The 13,144-nt window shown below is 35.4% G+C and overlaps 2 protein-coding genes across 3 annotated transcripts; one reads left to right on the plus strand and one right to left on the minus strand.

The window, feature by feature from the left end:
- Window positions 1–295: 295 nt before the first annotated feature.
- On the plus strand, window positions 296–4,972 carry LOC136063164 (alkaline/neutral invertase A, mitochondrial-like). The gene is made up of 6 exons (XM_065763140.1): window positions 296–1,113; window positions 1,625–1,784; window positions 2,008–2,219; window positions 3,055–3,548; window positions 3,697–3,745; window positions 4,294–4,972. Exons 1-6 carry the CDS (start codon window positions 406–408, stop codon window positions 4,618–4,620), a joined length of 1,950 nt encoding a protein of 649 aa, XP_065619212.1. The 5' UTR covers window positions 296–405; the 3' UTR covers window positions 4,621–4,972.
- Window positions 4,973–5,871: 899 nt separating this feature from the next.
- On the minus strand, window positions 5,872–10,143 carry LOC112037837 (protein RTF1 homolog). Of its 2 annotated transcripts, XM_024070665.2 has the most exons (3): window positions 9,962–10,143; window positions 9,702–9,753; window positions 5,872–8,133 (listed from the first exon to the last, which is right to left on the minus strand). In XM_024070665.2, the coding sequence occupies exon 3, from the start codon at window positions 8,087–8,089 to the stop codon at window positions 6,101–6,103; it is 1,989 nt and encodes a 662-aa protein (XP_023926433.1). In that variant the 5' UTR covers window positions 8,090–8,133; window positions 9,702–9,753; window positions 9,962–10,143; the 3' UTR covers window positions 5,872–6,100. The 2 variants fall into 2 exon arrangements, with proteins under 2 accessions (XP_023926433.1, XP_065619218.1); XM_065763146.1 differs by having other exon boundaries at window positions 9,702–10,143.
- Between the last annotated feature and the right edge of the window lie 3,001 nt (window positions 10,144–13,144).

Here is a 13,144-nt window from a genome sequence, read left to right on the forward strand (position 1 = left end):
GAAAACAATTAAGTACATTTTTTTAAAATTTTTTATAATCACTTAAAAATATCCCAAAAAAATGAAACCAGATATTAATTAATAAAATCTTCTTAAATCTGAGAAAAATAAAAATAAAAAGCAATAAAATAAAAATCTTCTTATCCAAGGCAAGACTTTCCTCTTCGCCGCCTAACATAAAAACCATCACCTCCCACTTTTTTTTACTTTCATTCCCATAGTTTTCTTCCATTTCCAACTCTCTCAATTCTCAAAGCCACCATTTTTTTTTTTTTTTTTTTTCTCTATTTGACACCAAAATCTTATAGAAAAAAAAAAAAAAAAATCCCAAATTCTCTGTATGCATAACCTTTGTTTCCACCACATAGATTTTCTCAACTTGTTCAATCCCAAAACTTCGTCCAGATGAACACAATCAGATTCCTCATCAAACCAGCCATGAAACCCCCTTCCAAAATCCTCTCCTCATGTCGAAACTCACAGTTTTTCAATCCAAACTCGCAGACCCAAGCACACCCTTTTCGTGTTTTGGCCTCTCCTCGCTTTATTCGCAATACCCACATGGCTTTTCGATTCCCAAGCTCAGGTTTTTACCAATCTAAGCCTAATGGTATTGGTGGGTTTTCCAATGGTAGGGGTAGCTATATTGTTTCTAGGGTGCTCTCCACTTCTGTGGAGACACGTGTGAATGAGAACAGCTTTGAGAGAATCTATGTGCAAGGTAACAATGGTGGCTTGAATGTGAAGCCATTGGTGGTAGAGAGAATTGACAAAGATGAGAATATGGTTGCGGAAGAAGGCTCTAGGATAGAGGTTGGTGGTGGTGGTGGTGGTGGTGATGTGAATTTAAGGAATTTGGAGGGTTTGATTGAACCCAAGGTGGTGGAGGAGAGTGAGGTGGAGAAAGAAGCATGGAGGTTGTTGAGAGAGGCTGTTGTGTATTATTGCGGGAGTCCTGTGGGGACGGTGGCGGCGAATGACCCCGGGGATAAGCAACCATTGAATTATGATCAGGTGTTTATCAGGGATTTCGTCCCCTCGGCACTTGCATTCTTGCTTAAAGGAGAAGGGGAGATTGTTAGGAACTTTCTCCTTCATACCTTGCAATTGCAGGTAAATAATAGCATCAACAAACTATTCGAATTCTTGTTCCTTAATTGGTTTATTGATTGGTGTTGTTTTTTTGTATATAGTAAGTACTGTTTTATTGTTAAATGTATGTCTTTGTTTTGGTGCATTAATAATAAATGGTGGAAACCTCATTTCATTTATGAGTCTTAAAGTCTAAATGTCTTAAAACGTACTTTTGGTGTAACCAATAACTAATTTAGGTGATTTTGATTTATTTTGTTGTGAGGGAAACCTTTTAGGTGATGTCATATTCTAGTGTTTTCAATGCTGCCCTGATAGAGTTGTGGCCTTTCATTAGTTTGTCATGTTTTCAGGGGGAAATATGTTGCTCTTCCCTTGTGTAGCTTATGATGTTACTGCTTTTACAAATGCGTAGGTGACTGGGTCTTGGCTAACTTTAATCTAAGAACAGTGCCTGCAAATTTTAGATACATTAATGATTTAATGTTTGAGATTACTAGAATCCATGATTGTTTTCTTGTTTATCATGTAGAGTTGGGAGAAAACAGTGGACTGCTACAGCCCAGGGCAGGGCTTGATGCCTGCAAGCTTTAAAGTTAGAACTGTGCCTCTCGATGAAAATAAGTATGAAGAAGTTCTAGATCCAGATTTTGGTGAATCAGCTATTGGTCGTGTTGCACCTGTGGATTCTGGTCAGTGTAATACTATAGTGGAATGTTGTAGATAATGCATGCTAGAATTTGCAATTATTTTGAATTAAGAATGTTGTAGAATCCACCATTATTGGCCTTTACATTTTTCACAGTAGGATTTTATTGTCTAACTTATGTACTCAATAATTGATGCTGAAAGAATGCTTTTCTTATAGCATAAAATGACTTGGTGTTTGTTGTTGTATTTTGCTTATTTTGGTAGGGTTGTGGTGGATTATCCTATTGAGGGCTTATGGAAAACTCACTGGTGACTATGCATTACAAGAAAGGGTGGATGTTCAGACTGGCTTAAAAATGATACTGAACTTGTGTTTAACCGATGGGTTTGATATGTTTCCTTCTCTGTTGGTCACTGATGGCTCCTGCATGATAGACCGGCGGATGGGTATTCATGGTCACCCCCTCGAGATCCAAGTGAGTTCAATTTATTTGATAATTTCTTAATTGCTTCATAGTGTTGTTGTGTGTGTTTTGATTAATTGGCTTAGGCACTAGGATTCATTTGAGAACAACTTATTTAGCTGAAACTGAAATTTTTTTGTTAAAAGTATTACAGAAAAAAGCTAAAAGCTAGCTAGATAGCACAGTGGGACTTGTGAATGGTACCAAAAAGTGCAATGGCCTCCATGAATAATAGCAAAAATAAGCTCAAAACTCTAATAAGCTTCAACTTTCATCTCTTCCCAAACGCACTCTTATGTTGCCACTATATTTCAGCTAACTTTAGATAATAAATGAAGGGTGCTTTTCTAATTTTATTGCCCTATCACAAAAATGCTCATTATTGAGTGTTTTCTAACACTGGCATTGGTAACATGAAAAGTTAAGTTGGCTTGATCTTTTGAAGGTCACCTCTAGGCGTAGCATGTGATAATCTCAACCCTCTGACCAAAAGTCTGATGAATTGTGTCCTGGAGATATTAACTAGGGATTTTGAATCTTCTTTAGCATTTTTGAAAACTTGGATTGTTTTAAAACTCTCTAGAATGTGTAGAAAGGTGCATGGTGAAGGATTTAACCCCACATTGCTGTTATTGATGACTTGATGTATAAAAAAATATCCTGAAGATCTTTGAAGCTAAGATTTCTGGAAGTCATTGGTTACTGCTTGACTGCCCATGCCCCCCTGATCTGATGCTTTTGTTTCTAATATATATATATATAACATTTTTCTTATGCCAAGTTGCCAACTTTATTTATGTTACCTCATGTTTGGTGTAGCTCATTCCTGGGAAATTTGATTTTACAGGCCCTGTTTTACTCAGCTCTTCGCTGCTCCCGTGAAATGCTTGCTGTAAATGATGGATCCAAGAATCTGGTGAGAGCCATCAACAATAGGCTCAGTGCACTGTCTTTCCACATCAGAGAATACTATTGGGTGGACATGAAAAAAATAAATGAGATTTACCGATATAAAACGGAGGAATATTCCATGGATGCCACCAACAAATTCAATATCTATCCTGAACAAGTTCCTTCTTGGCTGATGGATTGGATTCCAGAGGAAGGCGGGTATATGATGGGTAATCTACAGCCTGCTCATATGGATTTTAGGTTTTTCACACTTGGAAATCTTTGGTCTATTGTTTCATCTTTGGGCACTCCAAGACAAAATACAGCTATGTTAAATCTCATTGAAGCCAAATGGGATGATCTTGTGGGCCATATGCCACTTAAGATATGCTACCCTGCCTTTGAGTTTGAGGAATGGCGAATAATCACTGGCAGTGACCCTAAGAATACGTGATTTTTCTTCTTATACTCGCTCTCTCTTTTTCTGTTTGTGTGGACTATTGTACATGTGTGCATGTGCAGATTATACCTATGGCTAGTTGTTTAGTGTTCTTTCAAAAATTTCCATCAAACTGAAATGCTTGTTTTATTCTTGCAGCCCATGGTCATATCATAATGGTGGATCCTGGCCAACACTCCTGTGGCAGGTAAGCCTGGATCTGGTTGCATTATATTATTATTGAGGAATGCTCAACAAATTTGGATGTTTTCTGGAATTGAATGTCACTATACATGTCCTAATTCACTTATAAAAAAAAAATGCATGTCCTAATTCAGCCTTTGGTTTACATTGGGAGGTCTGCAAGTAATGGGCAGGATCCACTAGGAACCATTGATAATGTTAGGCAGGCCGGTCAAGGTGGCACTCCTAACCTCTTATGCATGATAAGTGTGTAGGTCAAATGGTGTCATGTGCTGCTTCATTTGGTAGCTGCCTAGCTGGCCAATTTATGTACTTGGTTATTGACATAAAAAGTGGATAAATTTGAATAAATTGGTGGCCATAAAAATAAAAAAGAAGAAAGAAGAAAGAAGAAAGAAGTTGCTTTGTTCTCCGTGCAATGGCAGAATTTGGGGCAAGTTGGGGGAGAAATTTTTAAGATATACAAACTAATTTTGACACAACATGCGTCTTTCTTGTGTATCAGCAAAATTTATCTGTAGTTTCTAAATTATTGTCTTCTACTATTTTCAGTTCACATTGGCATGCATGAAGATGGGCAGATTTGAACTAGCCCAAAAAGCTGTTGATTTGGCTGAGAAGAGGCTTCCAGTTGACCATTGGCCTGAATATTATGATACCCGGACAGGGAGGTTTATTGGAAAGCAAGCCCGAAATTTCCAAACGTGGACTGTTGCTGGGTTTCTTGCATCTAAATTGCTCTTGCAGAATCCAGAGATGGCTTCCATGTTATTCTGGGAGGAGGATTATGAGCTTCTTGAGATCTGTGTTTGTGCACTTAGCAAGAGTGGTCGGAAGAAATGCTCTCGCTTTGCTGCAAAGTCTCAGATACTTGTATAATGAGACTTCATTTTCCGGAAGGCAGGGAGACAACACCTTTTTACTGTACAGCCACAAGTATAGGATAGAGTTTAAGATAAAGAAAAAAGATATCAACCTCAAAGTGCAACATAAAGAGTTCGTTTTACGAGTTGCTGTACAATAATTATGTCATTTGTCATCCGATTAATTGATATGGTTGATCGGCTTTAGAGGATAAAATGACTGTTAAGGTGCCTTATTTCATGGCGCCTTGCTTTGGTCATCTATATGTAAATTCTAACAAGTACAACATGTTTACCAATTCATTTACCCAATACAAGGCAGTGGGTGAGATATAAAAAGGCGATTCTTTTATAGCCATTTTACATCATTTTTATATTGTATTTTGGCTGAAAAGATGCATGAATATATTGCTATTTCTTTAAAAAATATATGCAATCATACTGCATCCATTTTCTCTAACAAGTGTTTTTTTTTTTTTTTGTTTTTGGCTTTTGCTTCTTGTAATGCTGTTTGTATGGCATTGTTTATCATTCATCAATAACAAAATCTGTAACGTGTACACACTGTAGCTTATCCGTCTTTCAACCATAGAGCCTCAAAGAGCAAAGCATGTCCATTTCATCAGCACTTTCTTGATCATTAACTGTTGTCAATGTCAATACAACAACTACTAGGCCTTAATTTCAAAATTTTTGGGATCGAATTGGATCTACATTGGATTAGTAGGGTCAGTCAAATAATACTCTTGTGATATCTTGATCTTTTACTTTTGTCATTCCTGCCTTAATGGGCATGGTAGTTGGCGCATTGCACTCATTGGTTTCATTTGGAACTTGTTATCTCTAAGCCCCTTAGACTAACTCTAAAAACGTTGACAAAAACTGATTTAGAAACGTTGAAGAAATTTGATTCAAGCCCTTCAATTCTTTATCATAGCTAAAGGCTGTGGGAACAAGAAGCTGTTTTCTCAATAAAGCTTATTGCCATGGCGAATTTAAAGAAAATGTTGAGGCGAAGGAAATACCAAAGAACCTTCCTGTATCTAATTTGGTGACTTGAGTCCCTCTAGCCTGCCAATATTGATGAAACAAATGAAGCAGAGACCTTTTTCAGAAAACCAATAACTGTAACCGGCTTATATGCTATTTCAGTATTCTTCTAGTGGACCTTTCTAGGGAAATCAGTAGAAGTGAGATCTTTTCCAACATATTCATTATTCAACCTAAACTGCTGCATTTGCCCTGCTCTTCCATTCCACCAAAACAAGAACAAAATCTTTCATTGATGCCAATCAAGACTAGATAATAAGATTTTGTACACCATGTGGAGCAAAATTACACATAACAAAACCATAGACAGTATACATAGCATGTCTAAAAACTAACTTTTGTTCTAGGACATCAAAAAGTTTAACAGATTGAACCCCCTACATTAAGCTATCCCTAATAGAAAAGCACAGCCTATCAAACCAAAATTATCATAACTGGGTAAAAACTCATCTTTTATCATCACATTCAAGCAGCCCTCTCCTTCTCTTGTAGTCACTAATGGTTAATGTCAGAGCATGTCTCTTTCCATCATTCTCTGGGACTCGGTATCCAACAGTAGCCTCTATTTTTTGTTTCCTAGCCAAGAATCCAAGTTGAGCACCCTGGGGTCCACCAAAACTCTGAAGAGCAGCCAATGAGATAGGCAGCTCAAAATTGTGCATTATATTTGAAACTGTTCCATGATCCACAGGAGCACTAGTGTCAACCAATTTCCCTGCACCAGCTGCAGCTTCTAAGGCTGCTTCTGTAGCTTCCATGCCAGCCTCTGTCGTTACCTTTGATCCTGTCCCATTTTTGTCAGCACTAGTAGTACCATTGTTTGCTGCTTTATCCTCATTGTCTTCACCAGGCTTTGGATCGTAGTAATTCCTCGACCTTGTCCATCTCCTTGAAAAGGGGTCATACCCGTCCTCCCCAGCTTTTAAACTTGTATATACCGATTTCATTGTTGATGCATTTTTGAAATTCTCAAACCTGTTCTTTCTGTTCATTTCAGATAGCCTAATAGCCTTAGCATCTTTCTCCAGGGGTAGCCGGGTTGCTTCCAATTCCTGCAGCTTAGTCTTGATCCTCTCCACCTCCACCTCATCATGCTTACTTACTGCTACTTCCAACTGCCTCCTCAAGCGGTCCTTCTCAACTGCAACGTTTAGTGGCCGTGATGCGGTGCTTTTCTTCTCCTGCAACATTTGCTTCACTGTGGCAGCTGAGTAAACATATGTGTAGGGTTTTAGAATGCTCTCCCTCTTTTTCAAGACAGCCTGTTTTCTTGGCATCCTACAACCACTTCGCTCCATCTCCCTAACCCATTGTTTAAACTCCTCCTCACGTGGTGCTGAATCCGAAACCATAGCCATCTGCCACCTAGCAGCAGAGCTATCACTGCCCCAAACACAATTCAGATACTTATGAGTGATTTTGCCCTCTAGTTTGTATTGTTGGTCAGGGCATGTGGCATCAACACCCTGGACCAAGCAGAGCCTGTAAATAGACTCAACATTCGACCTTCCAATTCCAATCCTCACAAAACAACCTACGATTAACTCCTCAAAGAATGGTTCCATAAACCATTTTGCAAGATTTGACCTCCGAATGGTAATTTCCTTTATATCCTCAAATGTTGGAACCTCAGAACCAGGCATGTTCCCATCCTCATCACTGTCAACAAAGCCTTCCCCAGTAGATTCTTCATCTTCACTGTCAGATCTACTAACACTCTCACTCTGGCTGGAACTGCTGGAATTTGCTGCAATCAAGGCTTTCTGTTTGATAGGTGAAATACCCTGGCTACCTGAACTTCCTCTTGATGCATCCCTTGATTTATGATGAGCCTCTGAGTCCTGTTGTTTCAACCGTTTTGCTCGCAACTCACTCAGTGCATCATGTTTGGCAGCTGTCCTCTCAGCAGACCTAGCAGATGCACGGACTCTGCCAACTGAAGGAAGAGGTGAAGTACCTTTTCTAGATAGGGCTGAAGTCACACTGTTTCCCTTTGATCTCAACTTTTCCTTCAAGACCTTATCATTTTTTTTAGATGCTCGTTCTGACAAGATCATTTCTCTTTCAAGTTCAGTCATCTCTGCAAGCCTTTGCCGGTCATTGTCATCCTTGTAAAGATCACTGCCTACATCAGATTCATCACTGATGTTGCCCTCAAGGTCAAAACCACTATCATGATTCCTTTCTTCATGACTTTCATGTTCATTGTCTCTTTCAGAAAGGTCAAACCTCTTCTTCAATGGAACTTGAGACCTAGAGGGCTTCTGGCGTGCATAATTACGTTCATCATCTGAGTCTTCATCCCTAGAGTCACTTCCACCATCAGAATATGAACCCTCATGACGCTTTCTAGATGGTGGAAGTTGTTTCCGGTTTCTTCCGGCTAAACTGGTTCTTCCTGCTGCCTCCAGTAGCAAATTTTCCAAGTCTGCCATGATCTGCTACGTCTTCCTATAAGCTGCAATAATTTGTACTTCCCCTGAATAAGTTGCAAAGAATTGATCAACCAGTTCAACTGTCAATAATTAAAGAAAGATGAACATATACACAAGCAAGGCATATCACACCGTATTTATATTATGTATCACATTGTATTTATATTTTGTAAATGGTAAGAATCATTAAAATTGCTTAAAACTGTATGATTTATGAGCAAATGTAGTTCTACCACCTAATGGTAGGGACTTGCTTAACTTTATGAAAATCATGAACTAGGTATGCATCTGTTTTCCTACCACTTATCATGATGGGAAAATTGGAGTGGTACATTCAGAAGCATTTTAGCTCAAATTTCCACTTCACATTTGTGGATACATGCTGGGCATGTTTGCTAGCAGTTGCAAAAGCAGATGCAGGTTATATTAACACCAGAATAAATACATAAACACTAGAATGCATAGCATATCACTATCACTCCATAAATCCTCAATTAGACAAAAAATCTATGTGCATAAGGCATAAGCTGATTAGAAGGAACCAAGATATGCAGATGATACTAAGAGATTAAATTGTAGACATTCTCCACGATCCTTTTGCTCCTAATCATCTAGCCATACAAAGACATTACTAGGGGAAAATGAAAAAAATAGAATGCAACTTCCTTTAACCAACAGAATGAAATAAAGAAGACAAAACAAATGTTTAGATACATCCCAAAACACGGCACCCGAAATAAACCAATGCAAGTTCTCAAAAGCCATGTACAAGCCCTTAAAACCAATTCAATTAAACCACAACTGATCTTTATCTCTTAAAACATCTGTTGGTCACCAAACAAATAGTGTTAAGAACCAGATATCAGACAATGTTTGATATGCCACATGTATTCTTCTCAAAAATCACATTCTCCATTGCATTCTTCGCTAACATGTCCTCTGTTAATACTACTTTAGCAAGTATTATTTTAGGTATTTCTCTAATTCTTTTCGTTCAAGCAACAAATTTGTTGAGAAAAGGCAAAACAAGTATACAATTCAATTAGAAGCACTTACATTGCCCATTAATATTAAAAAAAGACAAAAGAAAAAAAAGAACGCAAGAGCAGATATCAAATGGCAATTGAAGAAAAAAAAAATCAATGGTGATTAAATTAACGTAACAATCAAATGTAAAATACATGCAATCAGTGAAAAGTGAGAAAGGAAAAAGTAAACCAAAGCTATCAGTAAAACCAAACAGCAGAACAGAAACACAAAACCAAAAAGGTCCAAGCTTTTTTACTTTTTATTTCCCAATAAGCCCAAAAAGGCTCAAGATAACACATTTATGAATCAAAACCTAATAAAACAGAGAAAATAACATATGGGTATAAAAGTATCTGTGCTAGCTCAATAGTCCATGCAAACAATGCCATGTAACAATCAAATGCACCAAAATACAATCAGATAAAGCCATAAAAAAGCCAGAAATTAACCAACTTTACTAGTGAAACACATAAGTATTCCAAAATCTAGAACCAGAGATGCCCTAAACCATCAATTCATGCATCAAAACATTAAACAGACAAAAATTAAAGAAAAATAGCATCTGGGTATCAAAGTAATGTACCTTATGGCTCAATATTACAAGAAAACAGTGTCAAAGATGGCTCAAAAGAATTCTGGATAAAGAACAATCATATCATTAGAAAGGTTAAAAAGGTGCACAAAATTGCATGCACATAGGATAGGACGCTGTTTGGTTGTTGAGAAAAATGAGAGAAAGTTCCTATTTTTGATGGTCGTTAACAGAAATGAGAAAATTTTGGCACAAAATCAGCAATGCAGTTTGAATGTTTGATTTTAGGAACAGGTGAAATTAGAGAGTACCAGACAGACATGCCACCACATGGTCAGTCCATTCCCTTGGGAGGACAATGAGGGAAGAACGAGAAAGTGGCGAGAAAATCATGGAAGTTGGTCATTATGGGGTTTTCGGGAACATGATCATTTTTTGTTTTGGGAATCAGGAACATGATCTATTTTGTTGTTCTTAGCTTTGACCGTGAAAATTGTTGTGCAACGAATAACAATGTATGTAGCTTGATTAAAAAAAAAAAAAAAAACCAACATTTGTTTTATGTAGCGTGTGAGAGAGTTATATATAATATATATCCATATCAATAATGTTGGTGAAAACAAATATCTTACGACTTTTTTCATGATTATTGAGAGATTACAGTTTTTATCATATATGATATTTAAAAAAAAAAAAAATAGTTTGCCTTACTTTCAGTTTTTTTTTTTTTTAATTGGACATTTCTTTTTGTTTTAAATAACAATGGCAAATGTGAGTTCTAATTAGTTCAACTGGTAAAGTCTTTAATAGTTATATAAGAGATCTGAGATTCAATCCCTGCCTACACCAAAAACTGATTGGTATCTTAGTCTGATGATAAAGAGTTATTATCAAGAATGGGCGCCATAAGTTAAAACTCTCTCTCTCTCTCTCAAAAAAAAAAAAAAAAAAAACAATGGTAAATAGTAATGAGTTTTAATCTCCACTTTTTTATTTAGTTAGTGGGTGACGTAATAGTATCTCATTAAAACAATACGAGATTCTAATTAAAAAATACTGGAGGTAAGTCAAATTCGAAAAAAAAAAAATACTAATCAACTATGCCGGTTCCGAATAGGTTAACTAATAAAATCTATTATTTGTATAAGAGATTTGAGGTTCAAACCTTGCTTAAGCCAAAAATTGAATGGAGTCTTGATTTAATGATAAAAAACAATCGTCAAAGAGCGAAACACAAAATGAAAAAAAAAAAAAGAAAAAAAAAACTTAAGCACAATATTTTAGGTTCTAAGTTTAGGCTTAGCCATGAAATTGTATTCATCGGCACAGTCGCAAGATTAAATTAATTGTGATTAAAGAAAGATAAAGTTACTTGAGTTGCATTAACTAATATAGTCACACAGTTGAACTTAATTGTGGATCTTATATATAATATGTAAAGCACTGTATGTAAAATTTACCTTAATAATTGTGATTGAAGAAAGATAAAGTTGCTTGAGTTGCATTAATTAATATAGAACATAGTTGAATTTAATTGGGAATCTAAAGTATAATATTTAAAGAAATCTATGTAAAATTTACCTTAATAAAATTGTTTCAATAATTGGTTTGCGAGTAGGGACGGAGTTGGGACTTTTTATTTGGAGGCTAGACTTATGATATTGATACAACATGAAAAGAAATTCAAAACAGACACACATATACATGTGTGTATAAAAAGGACAATGATTTTAATTTACTAATAATAAGGTAATTACTCTAATAATTGTCTAACATATAAAATATTTTTTTAAGATAATTTATGATCTTTATAAACTTAAATAAGTACACGTAAGTTCAAACAACCCACCAGTTGCCATTTCTAATATGATCCAGAGGATTTGCCATAAATTGCAATGTTTCAGACATGTTAAGCTCTCACATGTAAGGAGGCAAGGGAACAAATTAACACATATTTTGGCTTAGTATGCCAAAGGGATTTTTGGTTTTGTATCATGGTCAGTGGAAATATGATGCAAGATGTATTGAATTTTTCTTCTACTGATTTTACAATCTTTCCATTAAAAAAAAAATATATATATATATATATATAAACAAGTTGCTCAGTTTGTTACAGATATGTAACAATAAACAATTATTTTATTGTAATTAAAAAAAAAACTTTTTTTTTTCAGGTATCATTTGTAACATTAAGGGTGTGTTTGAATACCGCTTATTGCTGAAAACTGAAAACACTGTAGCAAAATAATTTTTAAATGTGTGAATAGTACCATAGGACCTAGTTTTAAAGTTGTTTTTGCTGAAAAAAGTACTTGCAAGTACCGTGAACAATGCACGGGACCCACTGAAAAACGTGGGACGCAGTTGAAAAGTGCTTTTCAGCACTATCCAAACATACACTAAATATCTCATGTTTAATTATTTCTTTAAGCATTATACTGAATTTAACATTTTGAGTCTCAATCAAGCATTAAAAAAAAAAAAAAAAACTTTTTACAAATAAAATATATTTATTCAATTTTATCTAATATTTTCACCAATAAATATTACTTTTTATTCATAAGTCAAAGCAAATAAAAGAAAATTATAATGGACCTAATCGAATCCTAAAGAAACGAATGATTTAAAGTTAAAAGAAGTAAGAGGAAATTGTTTTTATTAAAAACTCTTTACTTAGACTCAACAAGCAAGGTAAGATATGAGACTACTCAAAAATAGAAACACTATTTTAGCATTTATTATTATTATTATTATTATTTGGTTAGGAATGCGAAAGTTTGTATTTGTTAAAAATTCCACTTCTTTTTTATTTTATTTTCAGAGGGTTATTTGGACAACTGTTTATTATTTAGAACCACCTAATTTTTTTGGGGTGGGGTAACTTTTGTTTTTGGATATTTTAAAATATTTTGGAAAACAAATAAATATAAAATTGTGGTTCCGCTCCTACCGATGAGAAATGATATTAATAAATCATAACTACTTTTGCAAGTTATATAAAAAATTATATAATTTTTTGTATCTCTAATATTACTTATTATATGTTCTCGTTAAATATAATTACATGAAATAAGTGTTTGAGAATTTCGGGAAGAAAGGGTTCAAACTTATTGGACCTATTGACCTCATCACATGGGAATAAGTTTCAAGCAAATTTTCCAAGTCTGCCATGATCTGCTACGTCCTCCTATATGCTGCAATAGTTTGTACTTCCCCTGAATAAGTTACAAAGAATTGATCAACCGGTTCAATTGTCGATAATTAAAGGAAGATGAATGTATACACAAGCAAGGCATATCACACTGTATTTATATTTTGTAATTGCAAAGAATCATTAAAATTGCTCAAAACAATATGATTTATGAGCAAATGTAGTTTTACCAACTAATGGTAGGGATTTGCTTATCTTGATGAAAATCATGAAGCAGGTATATATCCTATTATCTGCCACTCATCTTGATGGGAAAATTGGAGTGGTACAGAATGAGAAGCAT

The sequence above is a fragment of the Quercus suber genome, unplaced genomic scaffold (assembly GCF_002906115.3).
Source record: "Quercus suber isolate HL8 unplaced genomic scaffold, Cork oak 2.0 scaffold_493, whole genome shotgun sequence".
In the NCBI taxonomy this organism is placed as follows: Eukaryota; Viridiplantae; Streptophyta; class Magnoliopsida; order Fagales; family Fagaceae; genus Quercus; species Quercus suber.

Coding starts and splice junctions, on each gene's coding strand:
- LOC136063164 (XM_065763140.1), top strand. CDS start 406: ATGAACACAATCAGATTCCTCATCAAACCAGCCATGAAACCCCCTTCC. Junction 1,114..1,624: donor TTCATACCTTGCAATTGCAG/GTAAATAATAGC, acceptor TTTATCATGTAG/AGTTGGGAGAAAACAGTGGA. Junction 1,785..2,007: donor TGTTGCACCTGTGGATTCTG/GTCAGTGTAATA, acceptor TTATTTTGGTAG/GGTTGTGGTGGATTATCCTA.
- LOC112037837 (XM_024070665.2), bottom strand. CDS start 8,089: ATGGCAGACTTGGAAAATTTGCTACTGGAGGCAGCAGGAAGAACCAGT.